At 38.2% G+C, this 23,304-nt stretch overlaps 2 protein-coding genes across 2 annotated transcripts; one reads left to right on the top strand and one right to left on the bottom strand.

Moving 5' to 3' along the window:
• Positions 1 to 5,356: 5,356 nt before the first annotated feature.
• LOC139944290 (uncharacterized) lies at positions 5,357 to 12,166 on the top strand. Its single transcript, XM_071941277.1, has 3 exons — positions 5,357 to 5,780; positions 10,841 to 11,062; positions 11,460 to 12,166. Exons 1-3 carry the CDS (start codon positions 5,714 to 5,716, stop codon positions 11,708 to 11,710), a joined length of 540 nt encoding a protein of 179 aa, XP_071797378.1. The 5' UTR covers positions 5,357 to 5,713; the 3' UTR covers positions 11,711 to 12,166.
• Positions 12,167 to 13,493: 1,327 nt separating this feature from the next.
• On the bottom strand, positions 13,494 to 22,985 carry LOC139944581 (sulfotransferase 1A1-like). Its single transcript, XM_071941632.1, has 6 exons — positions 22,652 to 22,985; positions 19,554 to 19,798; positions 16,861 to 16,987; positions 15,424 to 15,521; positions 14,750 to 14,969; positions 13,494 to 14,204 (listed from the first exon to the last, which is right to left on the bottom strand). Exons 1-6 carry the CDS (start codon positions 22,875 to 22,877, stop codon positions 14,098 to 14,100), a joined length of 1,023 nt encoding a protein of 340 aa, XP_071797733.1. The 5' UTR covers positions 22,878 to 22,985; the 3' UTR covers positions 13,494 to 14,097.
• Between the last annotated feature and the right edge of the window lie 319 nt (positions 22,986 to 23,304).

Raw genomic sequence — 23,304 nt, 5'->3', positions numbered from 1 at the left:
TCGAGTTTGCGGTAAAGAGTATTACTTTTCAAGCATCATTTGCTCATGCTGACTAATTACTGAGGCATTAGCTTTTGGCAGAAAACGAATTATAATTTTGGTTGCAAATGAGCGTAAGAGCTGCAATTTTCATCAGCTGTCAGCTGTGAGGGGGGGGGGGGGTTAAAGTGATGTAGGGCTATATATCAATGATTGCTAGACTTGACCAACGCGTACAAAATTGTATGCCAGGAAAGGATTTAAATGTCGTCCTTGGCAAACCCGAAATGACATGCCAAAGAGACGCTTTCTTGTTACGTGCCTTTGCAAATGGAGTTGCTTCCGCACCCCGAGATTAAAATGTATGCCGGGAGGAGGATATTCAAATCGTAGGACCATTAGTAATCCCTATAGTTATACTCAACATTCACCAGCCGATATGTATTAAGGTTGGTAATAGTTTCTTATGCTATGGTAGCAAGGTGAAAAATATCACCATTGCTGAACTACAAAAAGTCTCAGTGGGTTTATAAAGGCCCTTTTCAGGCACTGGACACTATTGGTAATTGTCAAATCCAGTCTTTTTAATTGGCGTATCTCAACATATGCATAAAATATATTTTTAAAATGTGCGAATTTGAGCTCAATTGTTCGTCGAAGTTGCAAAAGAGAATAATGGAAGAAAAAACGCCTTCATCGCAAAAGTTGTGTGCTTTCATATGCTTGATTTTGAGACCTCAAAATCTAATTCCGAGGTTTCGAAATAATTCAAACATTTTAGTGAGAAATTACCTCTTTCTCAAAAACTACATTACTTCAGAGGAAGCTGTTTCTCACAATGTTTTATACTATCGACAGCTCTCTATTACTAGTTACCAACTAGGGTTTTATGCTAATAATTTTTTTAAGTAATAACTATACCAATAGTGTCCAGTGGCTTTAACATACAGTATTTAGGCAAGATATGTGGGATGGGACCACGTTCTTTTATAAGACCTACTCTATACATAGCATCATGTAATGGTTTACAAGGTGCTGTGTCGCAATATACTGCCAAACCAGGAACACCGGGGCGAACCCTTTCTCCTATTAATAAGCTGTCCTTGAAAATATATTAAACATAAATAACCTCTGCAATTATCATAATTATAACTTGTAGGTAATAAACAAAAAGAGACTGGTGACAGAATGTTTAAGTGCAGACTTAATCACACTAATTGTCTACCAACTATTCCGATGCGTATACATTCCAAATAGACATGCACTATAGCTGGCACAATAATACAACTACTGGTAACTCTGAACGAACCGCCCAGTTTGTTTTATACATCCGTGTTGGCAGCAACTTAAACGAAACGTAGATGAAAGGCTCAAAGACACTTTGCTCATAGGAAAATGAACGTGTTTCGGAGATTTGTTTTGCTGTTGGTTTCACTTGCTGTGACGGCACACCTTACAAAAGGTAAGCGTAATATGGACAAATCTGCATGTTTGTCTAATTGGTTGAAAGCATGTAACTTTAACTCTATTCTGAACGTTTGTTTGTAGAAGCTTATTTCAAATTCATAACACGCATGGAAGTACATTGAGGTCACTTTAAGATTGACAGTATTTGTATTTAAAAAGTGCTTTTGTATTTTTTTAGTGCTTTTGGTTTTTAAACTCATGTTTTCAAAAAGTGTGAATCAATCTTATATGTATTTTTACCTGGACAAAAATCTATTTGAATCGAATTAGCGATTTTGAAATTCAGTTTTGGATACCAGAGCTACAGAAATAAGACTTAAACCGAATCAAGCGTTTATTAATTTCAAAAATAAAATAAAAAATTATGTAAGAAACAATAAAATAAACGGACTGCTGTTTTAAACCGTTAAAGACAGTGGACACTATTGGTAATTGCCAAGAATAGTCTTCACAGTTGGTGTATCTCAACATATGCATAAAATAACAAACCTGTGAAAATTTGAGCTCAATCGGTAGTCGAAGTTGCGAGATATTAATGAAAGAAAAAACACCCATGTCGCACCATGGTCACACAAAGTTGCGTGCTATGCTTGATTTCAAATTCTAAATCTGAGGTCTCGAAATCAAATTCGTGGAAAATTATGATAATAATTATGATAATAATTATTATGATAATAATTATTGAGTAATTACCATAGTGTCCACTGCCTTTAAAACAGCGATGGCGAAGAAAACATAGTTTGCATAGTATGGATGTGATTTGTTTCCATGCAGCGATGGTTTGCTTGATGGGACAAGAACCGGACTCGAACTCCGCCCATAGATACCGATGGGTCATCCCGGTGGAGGATCCCTGCAAGTGCACCGAGATTCGACTTTCCCGATAGGCTCCAGATTTATGAGTCTGGCTGAACGGGTTCAACTGCAACTGCATGCATAGTGCTTTGGCATTATACTGAAGTAAGGGACTTGCGTGTTTGTACTCACAATAGGAGACTTTGGAACACTAGATGGCAGCATAATTATCCGGTATTAATCCGAGCACGTGCACATCACCAAGAACAATGGATGTACCAACAGACATAGGCCCTTTTCGAAACAAAGGCTTCGGCTTTGGATTCGGCTTCAGGCTCGTCTGAAGCCCTGAGTGTCTATGCACAGCACGCGCAATTATTGTCAAAACAACCGCGGGGCCAAGCCAACATGAAGCCGAATCCAAAGCTGAAGCAGTCGTTTCGAAATGGGCCATGGGTTCTTTATGTCTGTCGATTTACCTGGGACCAATTATTGTTTGTATTATTTGTGTTCTCTCACTATCGTTCTCTTTTTGAAACGTTCGACACTGGAATCATGTTCCAGAAGAACGACTTACTGTAAATTTTAGTTCTTAATTTTGTTTGTGATTTTTGTAATAACATTAAAGTTGACCTTTAACAGGTAGACTTCCAACAAGTCAATACAGATAGTCAGTGTTATGTTTTGGTGAATCGTTGTTTAAAAGTATTGTTAGAAACACAATATTGTTACTATCCATTTGAAACGAAGATATTATTCAACCGGTCAAAATAAACGACGCCACTGAGAGTTTTCACACGGAGAGGTGCTGTAGACTTCCATCGAATAATTTTGCCGACATGTAAACGCATTGCATGCGACAGTTTCACGTTTAAGCCGCGAGAACACACAGAGGCATTCCATATAAACATCAATACCATCTAGCCAAGCCTCCCTTCACATGTTTAATTTGACCGACTCTCAATTAATACAAAAATAAAAAAATCCTTTGCTTGGGTCTACAAAACGTCTTCCGCAGTGCCAATCGTGTGTTTTGATCCTATTTCAATTACCTCACCTTGAAGGCAATATTAAAAGGGAGTAGAAAGTATTTACAGCCAAAAAAATGACGTTTAATGGCAATAGACTTAACCGAGAAGGATTTATCCACGATACTGTCTTTGCTCCTCAATCGATATCGATCATTTTATTCTCAAAAAGAGTCTGCTCATATAGAGCTCCGACCTGGAAATGAACTGTGTGTCTGTGTAAGCCTCGCTTTGTTCGTTAATGTTCATAACTCAATTTGTTCCCACTCAATCAATTTAAATATATCATTGGAGCAAACAATCTTTATATTAAGTGGGGAGGGATCCTAAAAGCAAACTTGTTGCATGGAGACCCCCCCCCCCTGAATCTGTGTGCATACATACGTCCGTATCTATGAGAAAGAACAATGCAAGAATGGACTGAAATAATTGAACGCACACAAACTACTCACACATTAAAGGAACACGTTGCCTTGGATCGGACGAGTTGGTCCATAAAAACGTTTGTAAACTGTGACATGCATTGTGATTAAAAAAAATGTTTTAAAAGTAGGTTACAATGATCTACACAAATTTGCCTCGAAATTGCACGGTTTCCTTTTACTTTGCGAACTAACACGGTCGGCCATTATTTTATGGGAGTCAGAAATTTGACTCCCATTAATGGCCGACCAAACCGTGCAATTTCGAGGCATGTTTGTATGGATCATTGTATTCTACTTTTGCAACATCTTTCTATCCGTATGCATTTTATAACAAACGGTTACAAACGCTTGCCAAAGACCAACTCGACCGATCCAAGGCAACGTATTCCTTTAAGGGGGAGTGGAATGAGAGTATCTAGGATGCGTCGACATCCACATTTTCAGCTAGGCTTTATGTGATTAGTGTTTGTATGGTATGAATGGGCCGTATTATAGAGTCTGTGGATTTGTTTTAGTATGGCACACGTTTCTGTTAAATAGAGTAAACACCCACAGTCTCTTATACGTGCCATCTTGAGTTGTTGTTGTTTTTTAGCTGTTTCGTAGCGAAGCGCAGCGAAACAGCTCTTGTTTTTGTTAAAGTTTTTTTTATTATTATTATTATTATTATTATTATTTTTTTTTTTATTTGTCATCTTCAGAAAAATTTCATATAAGTGCTGATTTGCAATGTTCCCAAAGAGCAATTGCAATGAAATTTTCAGGGATGATAGGTATTGGTGCAACTATCATTGCGAAACAAGGATGTCATTATGACATAATCAGAAGTCACGTGACGTCATCTTAAAGGTGTTGTATTTTAAATGTTTGAAAATTTATAACAAATCAGCCACAAGAGACCGTAGGTTTCTGTTTGCGGGAATGGGGAGGGATAAATAAGGTCTTCATTTTGTTTCGTGTGCGTGACCTCACATGACCTCTACTTCCGGTCGAAACCGGAAGTGGCCCTCTAATTCAAAATTGGAAAAAGATATGAAGTTGCTTTTAACGATGTTAGTGCGTGGCAAGGGTGGGCAGTTCAAAAAAAATACCAATGACGTCACAAATTGCAACGGCGCCCTCTAGCGGCAGGATGAAAACTCTTCAAAATGGACTTTTTGAAGATGTCTGTGGTGAAGTTTTTTGTAATCACTTTAAATTTTACACACAAGTTAACTGTCAGGCAGCCATCATATGTGTGAAGTTTCAGATCAATGACGTCATCGGGGGTCACGTGACGCGGCCTTAAAGGTGCACTTTTTGAACTAATATAACTCCCTAAGTAATTATGCGATCATGTTGAAACTTGGTAGGTTGTTGGATATTGACAAGTTCTTATGAAATATTAAAGGACGTCATGATGACGTCATCACATGATTTTTTATGATTTTTTCAATTTTTGCACCTTTAACACATAAATTGCTATCTGAATATGGTATAATCCAAATTATTTTTTATTTATGCCACATTGGGTAAAATTGCTTTGAATACCCAACAAATTTAAAACTCAGTTGAGAAATTTGAAATTTTTGTTGACGAAACAGCTCTGCATTTGTGCACAAATGCAATTTAGCTCTAGTTTTTTTTTTTTTTTTTTTCGTAAAGTATAAAAGCAGAAATCATGATCATAGCAATAGGCCTATGTATCATTAGTTTTAAACTAATGTCAATACATTATTGAAAGGTGTACTGTGGTGATAGACAAGCCATGCAACCGTCTCAAACATTATATAAAACACAATAAGTTACTTCATACATAAGTGGCAAGTGACAATATAATTCGTAGGTAAACAGATTGAAAACAGAACGTTTTTAATGTATGGCCAGACTGCAATCATCTTGTATTGTTCCGATATTTTATGCAAATAGATAGGCAATGCGGAACATTATAAAACTACTGGCATCTATGACTGAACTACCCAGTTCGTTTCTACCTCTGCGCTATAACACTCAACACTCGAAGAAGAGTGTCTCGGGAAAATGACGGCGTTTCGGGGATCTGCATATCTGTTGATTTCACTTGCGCTGACGGCACACCTCTCTAAAGGTAAGATTATGAACAAATATGTTGGTTAAGGTTATTGAACACTATTGTTAATTACTCGAAATAATTGTTAGCATGCAAACGTGTTACTTGGTTAAGAGCAACGGAGAGCTGTTGATAGTAGAAATACTGTGGAAACGGCTCCCTCTGAAGTAACGTAGTTTTTTCGAAAGAGATAATAAAATACTTCAGACCCAAAGCCTTTTATTTGGCATCTGAAAGCTAACAAATTAGCGTAACATTGTGTTTTGTCTTTTAATTATTTTTTTTTTGAAAAACGTCGATGTCGCAGATTTGTTACTTTATGCATTGGAATATACCAAGTGAGAATACTGGTCTTTGACAAAAGTATCCAGTGTCTTCAAAAGCAAAATGTTGATCGTATCACTGTGATATACTGGAGGAAACTGTAACTTAACTCTAATCTGAACACGTTTTGTATAGAAGCTCATTTCAAATTCATTAAATATTTCTTTACACTCATGTAAACCTTAAACTGGAAAAATCCTTCAAAATGAGTTTAATGGAACACGTTGCCTTGGATCGGTCGAGTTGGTCTTTGAAAAGCGTTTGTAACCGTTTGTTATAAAATGCATATGGTTAGAAAGATGTTGTAAAAGTAGAATACAATGATCCACACATATTTGCCTCGAAATTGCGTGATTTTCCTTTTACTTTGCGAACTAACACGGTCGGCCATTTATGATAAATGGCCGACCGTGTTAGTCGACAAGGTAAAAGGAAAACCGTGCAATTTAGAGGCATGTTTGTGTGGATCATTGTATTCTACTTTTACAACATCTTTCTAACCATATGCATTTTATAACAAACGGTTACAAATGCTTTTCAAAGACAAACTCGACCGATCCAAGGCAACGTGTTCCTTTAATTAACGTTTGTGTAAATCATCCTTCTATACCATAACTTTCATTTATAGACTCAAACTGAATGATTCCTTTTAAGAACTAAGAGTCAACTGATTGTAAGAAAAGAAACAAATCACCTAGTGTTCATAAATTTCCCGGTCATTTTCTTTGAGAATAAACGCATGAAACCACGAAACATGTGATCAAAAAAACAATTGAAACCTACTTTGCCTAAAACACTTGGTTTTGGTTTGTGGTTTTCGACCAAAAAAAGTGAGCACATGAGGAGAGGAAGGGGGCCCCCAAGTGAGATAATATAACAATATCGAAGTCTTATATCGCACACGTATCTACCACACAAGGTACTTACACCGCTCAGCCATGAATGACACATCCACTTCCACAGATAGGTGACCCTCTAAAACAAATGAGGTCTGCATCAAATTATACGTCTACAATGCCCATGTTTTAAAATAATACTGTGAGATACGTTTGGCCATCACGAACAATTAATTATGCAAGCGATATATAATTTTGATTAGCTCTACATCTACAACATTAAAAGTGGCTGCCTTTTGAATCCTCAAATAAACGGACGTATGCGTCAACGTTAATCAAACATTCACCTTAATTCGTACTCAGCATTATATTTGCCGAGGGGTCTTGGAAACAATTTTCGTGACAACGGTCCATAATTTAATTAGGCGAGAGCTATATAAGTGTTCATTAATGAAGAATTGTGTTAAATTGATTCTACAAATAAAAATGGCAGATTTCGAGGGACGTGTGTTTACACTATAACCAACTCTGCCCTATATTTATACTCCACATTAAACGACCGTTTTTTACTTATAGTGAATACAACATGCATATTTTTCCCACACGTTTGGTTTCTAATTGTGTGTTTTTCCATCTGATCGTGTCACGAAAGTTTAAATTGCCTGAAAAACTTTTAAACCTTTTGAAGGCACTGGACACTATTGGTAATTACTCAAAATAATTGTTAGCATAAAAACTTACTTGGTAACAAGCAATGGGGAGCTGTTGATAGTATAACACATTGTGAAAAAGGCTCCCTCTGAGGTAACGTAGTTTTCGAGAAAGAAGTAATTTTCCACTAAAATCAAGCATCTGAAAGCACACAACTTCGTATGACAAAGGTCGTTTTTTTCTTCCATTATTATCTCGCAACTTCGTCGACCAATTGAGCTCAAATTTTCACAGGTTTGTTATTGTATGCATAATGTTGAGATTCACCAAGTGAGAAGATGTGTCTTTGACAATTACCAATAGTGTCCACTGTCTTTAATGGGAAAATGTTGCTTAAATAAGCCGGATAGAGTCAAAAATTGTTCATCTGACATTATAGTTTGGCTTTTAACCTTTTTCTAGTGAGCTTTGGTTGTGCTTAGCTAATTTATTGATTAGCATCTCTACGAAATAAGGCACATCAATCAACCTGTTGTTCCCTTTGCTATATGTTAATGGCAGCATACGTCAGCAAACTAATTGGAGTCAATCTTTGCTCGAAAAAAATGTAGCGTTTCACTGAATGGCATTTGTATATTTATTTACGCAACCAAACACTTTAAATTTACGCACTTTTAAGGTGTCGTAGGTTTATCTCGTAAAGCCGTAAAGGTGACCAATATTAAAACAACCTGTGATAAAGTTAATACAAACAAATCACAATTTGTATCTTCGACACAACATTAATTAGTATCAAGCTAGAAATATGTTATTCATTTACGGATAACAACATATTTTTAAGGTGTGGCCAGATTTCAGTATTAGAGCAGTTAACGTATAATACGTTAATATTGCTATAAGCTGCCAAAATAAGGGCTATATGTCAGCAAGTTAATTAAATACTCAAGCACGACAGGCATTATTGAAAACAGTTTTACTCGAAGAAAAATGGCCGTGTTTCTGCAAGGCGTCTGTATTTTGAGTTGTATTGCTGTGATTGCATCTCTTTCTGAAGGTAAGACTGTATGGAGTAGAAGATGTGCAACCAATAGAATGCTGTTTGCATCATTTTACAATGGACATTGATTTACAGGTGAACTGTACTAGCTTGGATGCCCAATTTCAAGGCTCTGCTAACTGCCGAATTCTGGTCACCATTCTCCACTTGCACGGCAAGCGCCGAATTTCTGTGCTAGTGTGTAAGCATACAATGCATATAGTAACGTGGAGTAAGCATGATGCACACAAGCAAAAGTTCCCTGCTAACCCAATGATTTGCTTACTGCAAGCGGAGCCATGAAATTGGGCCAAGTTGAGTCGTTGGCACTGAAAACACTATAGAGAGCAACAAGTTATACCTGCATGTAATTTTAATTTTGAGCGTCTTTGAACCAAATACGTTCGTGTAATTCTGCTGCAAAAGATACCCATACAAATTTGAGGACGTATCCGAACTGTGGAACCACACACGTAAGCTGGCTTAACAACCCGAAATAGTAAGGTTTCATGCTAATAAATGGTTCCACACTCGGGCCGATGATACAGAAAATGACCCGTTGCCCCACAGTAGGGTATGAATGGATGAGATTGATGTGGTATTCCTAATCACTCATGTGAAGGACTTCGAAAACAAACAGGCCGAGTTGGCACTTCATTCTTTGTGAAACTGGCAGCCAGTTGAGATCCTCTTATTAACCGTTTAAGATCTAAAGAAGGCAATTAATCATGCGCATCTGCTTCTGCGAAAATAATTAAGATTTATATACGTTTGGTATTAAGACTCTGAAAATTAATGGCGCTAGTATACAAGCGTAGGCCTACTTTGTAAGAAGTATCACACATCAGCTTTAACTTCAACATGCATTTTTTAATCTTTTCACTTCGAAGTACTGCGGTTTAAGAAAGTATTATCACTCTTATAGTAAAAACTTCGAATATGAGAAGCGATATGACAGTAACGTTTTTCAGATTGTGTATTCCAGATTATTCTTGCTGGGTGGACAAAACCGCTCCAGATTTTTGGCAATATCTATAAAAATGCTGTCACCTTTTCAAATGAAATTTCCACGGGTTAGTTTTATGGTATGCTACAAGTACGTTGAAACAAACAGTCAGTCTACCATGCAGTACACTAATCCCCATTGTTATTTATCTACAGGGATATGCAGCGTGTTTTCATGCGTGACCTCAGTTTGAATACCATTACTCAAAAGAGCTTCTTGAATTCGGTCATTTTCAGCCTTTGCTGAAAAGTCTCAACCAAAATAATGTACCAGTAAATTGAAACGAAGAGCATATCTGTCGTTATGTATAAAAACAATCGGTGCAACTCAAATTTTAAAAAGAGAAATTTGTACGTAAAAAATGGCTTCAAAAACAGAGAAAACAAGTCGTAAAAACACGGAAAATGTTCATGTTATGAATGTCGGCAACAGTCCCCAATTAATATGTATGGATAGATTATTTCATATTCTACCTGGAAATGTTAAAAGCGAGACCGGATCGTTCCTAGTCTAGTCGTGTTTTCATGCGTGACCTCATCCAGCCCATGGTATAGACGGGCGCTTTTGTTATTGACTAACTAGGCTAGGTGGTCAAGGTACCATGCCAACGAAAAACAGCATGCTGCCCTATCAGTCGATGATGTCATCGTCAGCCAATCACCCGTGCAAGAAAACCATTCTGTCTAATAGTTGACTTTTTCGTAATGTGAGATTTGGATTAACGGTGGAAATCGCTGTATCCTGACTGGACTAGGAACGATTCGGTCTCGGTTTAAACATTTCCAGGTAGAATATGAAATAATCTATCCATACATACTAATTGGGGACTGTTGCCGACGTTCATAATGGGAAAATTTGCCGTGTTTTTGTGACTTGTTTTCTCCGATTTGGAAGCCATTTTCACGTACAAATTTCTCTTTTTAAAAATTGAGTTGCACCGATTTTTTTGATACATAACGACAGATATGCTCTTTGTTTCAATTTACTGGTACATTATTTTGGTTAAGACTTTCCAGAAAAGGCCGAAAAAGACTGAATTTCAGAAGCCCTTTGTACTAATTAGTATTCAAACCGAGGTCACGCATGAAAAATCACGCCTACTCGCGCAGACAAATCACAAAGGAGACTTATTAAATCGAGGGTTCTGCGGGTGGACTGACAGTAGGTTCAATTTACTGAACAATTTGTTTAATATTTTTATTCTTGTATCGGTTTATGTTTTTAGCGATGGTGTGTCAGATGGGACAGGAACCGGATTCGGTCAGATGGGACAGGAACCATAGATACCGATGGGTCATCCCGGTGGAGGATCCCTGCAAGTGCACCGAGGTTCGACCAGGTGGTATAAACACCCGTACACCCGGCCGCAACTTCAAAGTCATCTACTTTGATACCATTCTGATCAGCAACTCTCCAAAGGAGATCCGAAAATGGCTCAATTGCCCCGGTAAGAAATTCTTTGAAACATTGCATCAACAATGTTAATTGTAAAAGGCACTGGATACCTTCGGTAGTTGTCACAGACCAGTCTCCCAACATTATGCATAAAAAACAAATCTGTGAAACTTTTTACTCAATGTTATAGAGGTTGCAGGAAAATAATGGATGAAAAACACCCTTGTTGCACAAACTTGTGTGCCTTCCGATGCCTAAAAGGGGCCTTAGACCCATTGAGTGAGAATTTACCCCCTCAAAAAATACGTTACTTCAGAGGGAGCCGTTTCTCTCAACGTATTCCGTCTCCAATGTCGAGTTAGTTGATTTTGGGTCTGAATTTGGTGCTGAGTTTACGAAAATTGAAAACGCAAATCAAGATCTTTTCCGACTCTGTTCTGATTTCACAGATTCGTCCATCCCGCCCAATGGGGAGCACACCACGACATTCGCAACCACCGACCTGCCGGCAACCAGATCCCAAACCCCCTTCACTTGTAAGGGTAAGGTCGATGGAAGGTATTCGGACCCCTTCAACTGCGAGATGTACTACGAATGTAGCCATGGCATTGTATATCATAGATCCTGCCCGGACACACTGCAATTCAACCAGGGGGCGGGACAGTGTCTCATTGAAAATGATGGCAAATGCCAATCGTAACAATATTGTGTAAACACACACAAAACAAATGAGACAGCTTAATTCAAAATTCATGGAGAACGTCGTTTACGTGTGAAATAATATATTTCCAGTGTCACAACAAAGACACTAATATAGCCCGATGAAATAAATACGAAAATAGAATACAAAGACGTCCTCGTAAAATGACCCTGCTGGCCGATAGGTGACCAATGACCAAAATCCGTGTAGGCTACACCCAGAATGGGGCTCGAGACATTGAAGCAGTTGACCTTGGTTGGATTTCAACATCACAAAGAGTTTAAAAGACTATAGTCTTATCTCGAATTAGGACGAGTTACTCGTCTCAGGTTAAGTAGGATTTGAAACTTTGCATGGTGGAGATAAGATATAGAAGAGTTTGCGGCAACACCATGTAATAACAATCTCTAAATGAGCTGGGGTGGTTCTGAAAAGAACCGTTGGGTTAACTCGACGTTTCGATCAGTATGCTCTGATCGTCTTCTCGAGACATTGAAGCAGTTGACCTTGGTTGGCTTTCAACATCACAAAGAGTTTAAAAGACTAGAGAAGACGATCACAGCATACTGATCGAAACGTCGAGTTAACCCAACGGTTCTTTTCAGAACCACCCCAACTCATTTAGAGATTGTTATTACGTGGTGTTACCGCAAACTCTTCTATATCGTCTCAGGTTGGTCTAGCCTTAAGTTTATAATATCTCTAATAGGGCTAGTCTTAACTTACTTCTAAGTGAAATCGACTCAGGTTCAGAATCAAAAGGATTTGAATTCTGTAGAATAAAGGGCGCCGCCAAGAGTCTGCAAGGAGGAGTACGAACAAGTCAGTTATTAGCACATATGAAATAGTGTACTTTTCCGAATAAAACAAAATACAAGAAACATTACATTTCAAAAACTTTTAATGTAGTGTTTTCAATCAACCATATTAAAGTCACCTGGAAATATAATAATAATAAAATATGTTTCTGAACTATAAAATAATTTGTTGAGTAATTGTTTTTAACGATTTATATGTTTAAAAAAAATAAAGTGACTCCGCCTACCCCAGACTTTGCCTCGATCGAACATACGTACAAGTACATTACATTCAAGTCCTAGTCGTGAGTTTGTACGTTTCGAAAAAAGTTTTTTTCTTGCATTTTCCGGCAAGGTCGACCAAGTGGGCCGTTTGCAAGTCTTTTCCAGCGCTGTGCAGCAAATTTAACACTTCGAGCCGTCGTGCTTCAAAAATCCGGAATACACTACACATTTTGACATGAAGAGAAAAGTTCTTTTCTAAAACATGACGCCATCCCAACAATTTTTCCAGCTAGTAGGGAAGTCGAAGAAGGTACCTGAAAGACGTAACGAACCTAAAGGAGCATTTGCCTAACGTGAAAAAAAAATCAGGTATTGTTTCAACTTTGAGGGCTTGTTTGAAGCTTGCGCCAAGCGTCACTATCTTGTGTTGGCACTGCATGCGATTCATCGTGCCTCGATTGACGTAATGAACAGCGCCCTCTCGGTCGGGCTTATTTTCAGATTTGTAAATAACATGGAAACTAAATTTTGTTAAACCTTAGTTAATTGTTTATTCATATTCCACTCATCAAAACACATATTTTAGTGACAAAAGCTTTATTCTGACAGGTGACTTTAAAACAAGTTTTTCTTTATACATAGACAACGTATTTGCTGCTGCCGCCACGTCAAGGCATCCTATAATAAAAACAATACACGAGCTAATTGAATTAGATGTTGAAAATTGCTTACCAACCAAAAGGGCCTGTGGTTTAACAAAAGTTGTTTAAACAGTAAGGTTAGACGTTTCGAGCCCGTAGCAGAGCCCTTGAGAAAAAAATCAAAAAGTAAACAACATCTGAAAATAGGTTTGTTTAATGGCACACGGAAAATACAGTTTTAATTTGCTAATAAATGATTAACATTACACGACTTGTATTAATTATCTCAACTAACAGTTAAAAGAGAATCCATTTTACTACCTACAATCAAAAAAATTATTTGGAAGGGATGCAATGTTCCCTTTGGGTATAATAAAGGTATTATACAGAATTGGTAAAAATACAAACATTACATGTACTTAATTTCAACCTGAAGGCTTTTGATCAGAGTTTTGAAAACAAAATCAAATAAAAAAATGCAATGATTTGAAGCTGAATTTTGGGGATTTCGGAAATATTTTCTCAACGTTCTATTTATAGACCAACGAGAAGAGAGAAGACAATAAAGAAACATAGCTTCAGTTTAAATTTTTTAAAAAGAGCTCAATCGATTCAAAAGGAAATCTAATGGTTCACTTATCAATCCCGACACGAATGTGTCGATATTCAAGAGCAGCATTGTAAAAATACACATAATTTCTTATAAAAGACGAAATTTTAAATTTTAGAACTCCACGGTGAGTGAGGATCCTGCCATTTTCTCTTTATACAAAGCGTCGACTTCCTCGCTTTGTGCAACAGTGAAGTATGATTTCCAGTCTCCCACCACCCCTGGGTTGGAAATAAACAAAGATATATTATATTAATATTGTTTACATGATTTGAGGTATTGCATGGTGAGGTATCAATACATATTTGGTTTGCGGTAACACCATGTGTGTATGTACTTGCCAGGTAGAGTTTGTTTTTAGAGAAACGTTTCCTTTTATTCTACCACCGCGGAGTAAACATCACCTGATTATACTACCATTAAAATCATTAATTTTAAAAGCACTGATCAGGACACCTTCGGTAGTTGTCAAAGACTTGGTGTATCCCAACATATGAATATAACAAATCTGTGAAAATGTTGACTCAATGGCCATCAAAGTTGCAAGAGAATATCGAAAGAAAGAAATAACTTGCTGCACAAAATGTGCAGTGTGCTTTTTAATGCCTAAAGACTGCAAATAACCTCTTTTTCAAAAAAATACGTTACTTCAGAGAGAACCGTTTCTCACAAAGTTGTATACCCATTGCCTGTTAGCAAGTAAGTTTTATGTTAAAAATTTTTTTTGAGTCATTACCAACACTGTAATGTAATGTAATTCACCAACCTTTTCTGATTACTGAAGGTGCACCTAGCAGCTTCGGTTTATTTTCAGCAGATGGAGCCTTGCTGTTGTCACTTGGGGGCGCACTTCCATCTGGTTTACTGCTTGAAAACCTTTGCTTCATGCTTTCCAGGCTGCTGAGTTCAGTTACACGATCAATTTCTTCATCTGAAAGACGTTTTCCTAGAAAATCTGCGATTTGGATCACCGCTCCCTTTCTATCCTAAAAAAAAGAATGAAGTAAGTTTAAATTAGATTAGACTAGACTGGTTGACCAATTAAAAACAATCACAGGAATTTGAAATACAGCTGTTTAGACCTTTATCACGCTGTCACCACCTTGGTCATGTTCCCCGTGTCCAATTACAGTAATGAATGCTAACATTCATTGCGCAAACATGGCACCAGACTATTATTTCGCCCAGCCTCAGTTTGGTACAATGAGTTGAAAGGGAGTAAAATCAAGATGGCCATACCATGATAAAGGTCTATTGGTCTCGCATCGAAAAATAAATAGTTATCCTAAAAACAATACAATGCAATAAGTATACAAACTTGATAACATGCGAATTATATTTTAAACACATTTGCCTCACCTGTATTTGCACACTTCCAGCTAAAAGTTGCAGCTAAACAAATTATAATTTATCTTTAAAAAAACAACTAATAATAAATACCTTTTTCATATCCTCGTACTTGAGAAAAAGAAAGTTTTTGTCATGTTGGTGTTTGTTCCAGAAATCCAAGACACGAGAGAACCACGAGCCGTATATAACTGAAGTACATACAAAAATAAAATCAATTTGAATGATTAAAGGAACACGTTGCCTTGGATCGGACGAGTTGGTCTAAAGAACGCGTTTGTAACATTATGGTTAGAAGGAGGTTTCAAAAGTAGAATGCAATGATCCACACAAAAAAATTAACGTGCCTCGAAATTGGGTGGTTTACCTTTTACCTCGTCGACAAACACGGTCGACCAATTATGGGGGTAAATTTTTTGACCAAACGAAAACCACGCAATTTCACGGCCAATTTGTGTAGATCATCTACTTTTACATCTTTCTAACTCAAAATAATTGCTAGCATAAACACATGTGCATAAAATAACAAACCCGTGAAAATTTGAACTCAAAAAACACCCTTGTCGCACGAAGTTGTGTGTTTTCAGATGCTTGAGTTCGAGACCTCAGCTGAGCAGTGGCGTAACTAGACATTTTCATTTGGTGGGGCAAGTTGGGGCAAAGATTAAATTTGGGGGGGGGGGGCCAAAGAAGTGCAAGATTATTATTAAATATGTTAACTGATATATAGTTGATACACACCAATGCAGTTCTAAAACAGTCTATAGTCAGCATGTAACAAAAGATTGCGAAAACAACAAAATCTTAGAGAACATGTCATTGTGTATAAGATAACACTTTTTGACTGTATAAAAGGATTAAATTACCAACTGTGGTCAACAAGTACAAATTTAGAGTTGTACACGGTATTCTCAACTAGGCTTTGTGGGTGTGTAAATACCCAAAACATAATAATATTAGGCCAAGTAAAAATAGAAAAATAGAAATGTTTAGCGTCCCCGCCCGCTTCCTTTTTACAAGACACCTCTTTTTTTTCTCAAGTTTTTTTATGCACATTTTTTTTTTCTTTTTTTTTTTGAAAAAGGGTTATTTTAAATGATCTCAGCAAAAAAAAAAAAATCTGAATGTCTTGTCTGAATGCCTTGACCAAACTGTTTCATTAATGTTTTGTGTATTTCAGCAGCAGAAAAAAAACCAGTTGATATTTGACATTCATGGCGACCATCTTAAAATAAAAAATAAAAAGTGGAAAATTACTTCTTTCTCGAAAACTACGTTAATTCAGAGGGAGCCATTTCTCACAATGTTTTATACTTTCAACAGCTCGTTACCAAGTAACTTTTTATGCTAACAATTATTTTGAGTAACTACCAATAGTGTCCAGTGCCTTTTAAATGACGTCACACACTCATATTTCATCACATACATGGCAATAGTATCACTATTATAAGCAAAAGTCACAAACAAATAACCTGAAATTAGACCGTCCTCTGTGCAAATTCACTTTTCCCAGTAGTATACCAAACTTACTATCTTCAGTGAAAGACTCCTTGACGAAAAAGTCCCATTCGTGGTAACGCGGATGAAGTAAATAAGGCTGAATAAACTTCCAGCTGGATACAGTTGTATCCTTCGGATTTCGAATGACGTAAATCACCTGCAAAGTACAAACAAATAAATATAAATAAATAGGACATTATAAAATGCATATTAAGACACTGGACAATAATTATTGGTAATTACTGAAAATATTTGTTGCCATAAAACCTTACTTGGTATACGAGCATTGGAGAGCTGTTGATAATTACATTGGTTTTTAGAAAAACGGGGTTCTCACTTAAAAGGCTCTCGGAAAGGCATCTGAAAGCACACAAATTTGCGCAACAGGTGGTTTTTTTATATATAAAATAACAAACCTGTGAAAATTTAGGCTCAATCGGTCATCAGGAAAACGGGAAAACCCACCCTTGTTTCCGCACGTTTTGCCGTGTCATGACATGTGTTTATTATAAATCCGTAATTCTCGATGTCGAGAATTGATAATTGTTTCTCAAAAAGTAAAGCATTTCATGGAATAATATTTCAAGAGAAGTCTTTTATCATTACCTTCTGTAAACCCTGTAAGTTATTTGTAAATCTGTGAACTTTTATTTGTTTCTGTTCCGAAAGTGTATAATGGCTTCAAGAGAAATGGAAAGGTGACCAGCATAATGAATAGTACATGAGGTCCTTCAATAATGTATCTTGCCTTTCCTTTGCCTTGATACATTTGAGAAGAAATGGAAAAGGGAAAGCCACATCGCCCTTAGCCAATCAGAGCCGGGCATCACCCTAATGAATAATACATGAGGTCACTACATAATGAATGAATTGCTTTTCGCTTGCCTTGATATATTATCTGAGAAGGCATCGTTTCCTGGAAAGCGGAAAGCCACACGTTGTAGCTAGGGCAAATTGGATGCCGGCTAATTTTGTCGAGAGCATAGTCGAGAGGGTGGGTGTACATGTAGGGGCAGCGTAGCGCCTCACAACCCGGTGGGATCAACAGGGGCAGCGTCTTTGGAAGCTGAAGATTTTTAGGTTTTGTTTAAGCTTTGATGGGTTCCCCAGGCTCTCTCTTGCCTATTTGTGCCTTGACATAGCCATTGTCAAAGGAAAAAACATGTCCAGGGAGCCATAGAAAATAAATACTTATTAAGTTTTAAAGTAAAATGTTAGGGTAAAATAAATAAAATTAATATTCTGTTTACGATTTAAATCCCATCTCAAAATAGGGTAGGTAGACTACTAGGCAGAATTTTTGAGTGTTGAATTTGTCAATTGAAAAGCTTGCAGTTGCATATATTCATCAGAAGGCAATGCAGAGTGGAGAGACAAGTTCAGAAACACAGGATGACGGGACACATGTCCGATCACTGCCGCAAAATCTAGACTATTCCATTTCAAAAAGGAGCACATTAGTAGAATAGAAAAGCCATGTTTCACTGAGTTGTATTCATTGACAATTTCTCAACGAAGTGCATTCAATAAACTCAAAAATTGATTCTTGTCTTTTCATTTGTTTTCCAACAAGTATTAATAGACAGGAAAATCATCTAAATAAAATTCTAAATAAAAATTTAATGCAACTTCGACGACTCCACCAACATGGTCCGCCCATCAGAATAACTTTGTTTTCAACCGCCCGCCGGGCGAGTCAACCAAAATTCTTTATCGCCCGCAGGTTTTTTTCACTAGCCTGCTGCATGTATGGTACAAAAAAAAATTGAAACTAAAAAAAAATATTTAAAAAACACGGAAGTGAAGTCCCTAAAATTGGACGACTTTATCTCTTAATTTATGCCCTAAATTATCAACAACCATTTGAATGAACTTGTTGTTTGAGAATTGTTTGTTTTGAACATGTTCTGATCTCCGTTTGCAACAAAATCTTCGTGAATCAACGATCGGTCAACAACACACATTGAGAAATAATTCAATGAACTTTGGCCCGCAACGCCCTCTGTTGGCAAAAGTTGTCCATGTTACTAGAACTCCTCCAAGGCTGTGCATTGTGCATACAGTCTGCAGGCGTGATGCACAACGTTCGCCAATTCTTTACTCCGTTCGTGAGCGTGTGTTGTGAAGAAGGCTAGCCAAGAAGATCATGAATATGGATTTATTAACAGCCATCAATGGCCAATCACAGCGTGCGGAATCTTGGTTAAGATGGACTTCGGACTGTGTGTGTTATGTGCTGTGCATGCTGCATGAACCAGTGGGCGACCGTGTGAGTATTACCATGTGGTTTTGTGCATCATGGATACTACACGCACGCCGGAGATTGTGCGTGCTTTTTTTAGTACTCCATGAACTCGCAGCATTCAAGCGGCTTATTTTTAAGCAACAATCACGGAGAACATCGCGGTTTTGGAGAGAAAATTGTTTTGATTGTTTTTACAGAAATAAAATACACACCTAATTAGGAGTTTTACAGGATTGTTTTCTTTATTTTTCACTTATTTCAATGGCATTTAAAACAGTTTTACATAAATTTATGCCGGTCGGAGTTTGATATTTTTTGTTGGATCCCGGTCGGCAAAAGCTGGGGCCGGTGATAGCCGACCGGCTCCGACCGTGGTAGCTACAACCTTGGCCACACCACCAGCCAATAAGAGACGGGCATCGCCTTGTTTAATGCATAGTATGAGTTCCCTATAATAGCACACTATTTTATGACTTGCCTTTCCTTTTCCTTGATATATCTGAGAAGGCATCATTTCCTCTGGAAGATGTGTCATAATAACCCTCGGTGCTTTCCACTCTGTCATTGCTTTATATTGAGGTATGGGAGACATCATAGGTCGTTTAGGTCTCCCCGGCTGAGAGAGTTCAAACTCAACTGGGATAGATTGCTGAGCTCTGTTTATTTCATCTACATTGCCATTGGCGAAGATAAGATTGGCTATCTCCACTACCCAGTGAGTACCTGGTGGGGGAAAAGGAAACAGTATTATGTGTTCAATGTTCACACACAATGATGCGTTCGGTTAGCTTCCCTGTGTCGACCCCGCGGTGCTCAATCGGGTGAGCCCCTGAAGAGCTAATCGAACGATCACACTCGCCCTCTCTTTGCGACGTCATGTACCTCGGTCCAGCCCAAAGTGACCCGTTCCACAGGCTGGGCACTTGGGGGCTGACCCGGGTGAGCCCCCTGGAATGACGGCAAAGCTATTCGATTGTACCGGGGGCAGATCGGGGTCGACCCGGGGAAGCTAATCGCGCAACCATTGTGTCGTGGCATAGCGGTCTGGGACTCAAGTTGTGTAAATTACAGAAGTGGGTTCGAATCCTGGCCTGTTGTCAGTCACTACACTTGTGTCCTTGAGCAAAGATACTATTACAAACAAGGAGTACAATTCGGTGCAGGTGTCACGGTCTCAGTTGTCCGGTGTGCTAAAAGCTCCGGGTTACCAAATACGGCTATATTACGTCATTTCATACTTGCGCACAAGCGAAATGGACGATTTTAGTGCCGGGCTGAGTCGACTTTGTTTTGCTCGAGCGCGTAGCTGTCATGGCGGCGTCCACAAGTAAATCGTGTGATGAACGACTCGGAGCGTCTACGACATTGTGAAAAAGCAACCACATAATCGAGTTTATGAGAAGCGGGAATTACAAAAAGGTTCTTCTGAAAGCCAGAAGGGTTGTGCGTTGCCAGGCGAAAAAGCACTCATACGATAACCAAAAAAAGTATCGGGGATTTATTATTATAGGCGGCAGTAGAGCGCGGGAGAGAAACGCCCGCAACGACAGCATGCTGAAAAGCCCAGCTACGTCATTCGGAAAGCTTGGCTCATCACCGGACATTTTTATCTGAGACCGTGACTACTGCGTGCCGAAATGCACTGTAACGTCACCCGGAACTTTGAGCACGCCGGACATCTAAGACGTGACACCGGCGAGATCTGGAGAGTGAAATGCGATTGACCGGGATCCTGTCCATACTGCTGTGTATACAAATAGTTTTATGGTTACGAAACATAATATTCTAAAAAATAATTCATTACCAAATACACGTATGTTATTTTTTTTGTTTTTTGGCAAGCACATCTACACGAAGAAGTAATTAAAAAATAGTAAATTTGCTGGTCCATGTATTAATTTTTATTGTGGAAGCAATTATTGTCTCTGATCACACCAGCTCTTTTCATAGATTTATTACTTGGTGTCAATACTATTTTTTGTTTGGCTTACTTCTCACTAATTTTCACACCATCCAAAGCTTCGAACACCACTTTGGCCAAATCAAATCGTCCCATACTCTCTCATCCTCGTTTGAGGCAGCATCGTTGTTTCTGTTTACTATTTTTATATATTTTGTTTGCCAAAAAAAGACACATTTTCTGCGTATTTCTCATTAAAGGCAGTGGACACTTTTGGTAATTACTCAAAATAATTATTAGCATAACACCTTACTTGGTGACGAGTAATAGGGAGAGGTTGATGGTACTAAGCAGTGTGAGAAACGGCTTCCTCTGTAGTGCCATAGTTTTCTAGAAAGAAGTAATTTTCCACGAATTTGATTTAGAGACCTCAGGTTTAGAACTTGAGGTCTCGAAATCAACCATCTAAACGCACACAACTTCGTGTGACAAGGGTGTTTTTTCTTTCATTATTATCTCGCAAGTTTGATGACCGATTGAGCTCAAATTTTCACAGGTTTGTTATTTTATGCATATGTTGAGATACACCAACTGTGTTTTTGACAATTACCAATAGTGTCCACTGCCTTTAAACTTACTATAATCTTTTTAAACAAATACAAGTTCTTAAAATAGCTTGTAAACATAAAGTAAGTGCTGACTTTAAACTGAAGAATTGGTGACCAGTTTGAATTAAAATACTTGGCGGCCAGCTTTGAAAGAATTGTTTGTTTTTTAGTTTTTTGTATAAAAAGCCCCTCATCCTTCTCTTTTTGGAAAAACCCGGACGATCAACTGGTGTTTTTTTTTTTTTTTACTTGGCCTTACATCCACACGAGTTCATAGGTGGATGGTATTAAGCCCTGGTAGCTATACGACGTCAGTTATTACTGTAGAAAGATTCTTTACAATGCGAAACAAAATTAATTTGACAACAATTTTGCTTTATTTCATGATTTGTTCCTGATTTGAGAGGTTGAAATTCCGTTGATTATTCTTAGTGTCCCTTGCAACACTAATAACACCTTGGACTCCTTCACGTTGTATACAACGAAAGAGTCAAACCTGGGCTGGTAGTAGCAATAACTTGGTTCCTATTCTGTTCCTATTTATGGTTTTTAGTCTCCCCAATAGCCAACACATTGAGTGCGTTCGATAAGCTTCCCTGGGTCGACCCCGCACTGCTCACTCGGGTAAGCCCCTGACAAGAGATAATCGAACGATCACACTCGCCCTCTTGTGGTGACGGCATGCACCTCAGGTCACCCCCAAGTTACCCACAAGGCACTGGGGGCTGACCTTGGTGAGCCCCGCTAAAGCTATTCGAACGTACCGGGGCAGACCGGGGTCAACCCAGCAAAGCTAAACGAACGCACCCTATGGGGACAGGCTGGGGAAGCATCCGGGAAACAGAGAGAATGTTCATTGCCACACATGGAACATGGAATAATGATGTAACCTAGCTCTATCTATGCATAGAGCAAGGATTATGATCTGTTTTGGAATGTTGCGAATGGGTGTAACACCATATGGGTGGGCCAAACCATGGCCAAACAAGCACTTTGGTCGGGACGGTGGTTATCTAGATGGTGCAATCATAGTGGTGGGCCGCTAAGGAACTTTATACATTTGCTTACCTGATTTGGGATAAGAAGCAACCCATACATCATCATCCCATACATCGTAAGCTCGTAGTGTGTCTAGAGACTCCTGCGTTACCATCCATGGGAAATTGAGTCCATTTAGTCGAACAATATTGCTGGGTGTGGGTGTGTCTGACTGCTTTGGTGGCATGGGGGCTTCAAGCCCGGCTTCTTGATGGCCTGAAGATTCCTCGGTCGTGTCAGCCATATTGTACTGCATGCAGGAAATGGTTGCTTTCTCCTGTCTAAAACAGTATCGTGTGTAACCACTGACTTTTCACTGCGAAAGAAATGAACAAGCATCAACAACAAAATATCTACGATGTGTATGTGCCCTGTGTTATATGGGGCGCCGTTTGTCCACTAATTGTTTGACACTTTTAAGGCATGTTTTTACCATGGTTTACAGCAATTGGATGTAAACCATAGAAACTGTTGCCAAATCCTGTTATGGTTTACATACCAGTAAAGTATTTGTTGTGTATAAGTTTATGGTTTACAAACCATGAACATACAAAAAAACATTTACAAATCATGGTTCATAAACCAAGAAAATTTACGCATCTTAAAAACATGGTTTATAAACCATAAAAAATGAAGCATCAAATTCATGGTTTACAAATCATGGTTTACAAACATGGTTTGAG

The sequence above is a fragment of the Asterias amurensis genome, chromosome 11 (assembly GCF_032118995.1).
Source record: "Asterias amurensis chromosome 11, ASM3211899v1".
NCBI lineage: Eukaryota > Metazoa > Echinodermata > Asteroidea > Forcipulatida > Asteriidae > Asterias > Asterias amurensis.
This window is presented reverse-complemented; position numbering and strand designations above follow the sequence as displayed.

Coding starts and splice junctions, on each gene's coding strand:
- LOC139944290 (XM_071941277.1), top strand. CDS start 5,714: ATGACGGCGTTTCGGGGATCTGCATATCTGTTGATTTCACTTGCGCTG. Junction 5,781..10,840: donor GACGGCACACCTCTCTAAAG/GTAAGATTATGA, acceptor TTATGTTTTTAG/CGATGGTGTGTCAGATGGGA. Junction 11,063..11,459: donor AAAATGGCTCAATTGCCCCG/GTAAGAAATTCT, acceptor CTGATTTCACAG/ATTCGTCCATCCCGCCCAAT.
- LOC139944581 (XM_071941632.1), bottom strand. CDS start 22,877: ATGCAGTACAATATGGCTGACACGACCGAGGAATCTTCAGGCCATCAA. Junction 15,522..16,860: donor GGAGTCTTTCACTGAAGATA/GTAAGTTTGGTA, acceptor TATGTACTTCAG/TTATATACGGCTCGTGGTTC. Junction 14,970..15,423: donor AGTACGAGGATATGAAAAAG/GTATTTATTATT, acceptor TCTTTTTTTTAG/GATAGAAAGGGAGCGGTGAT.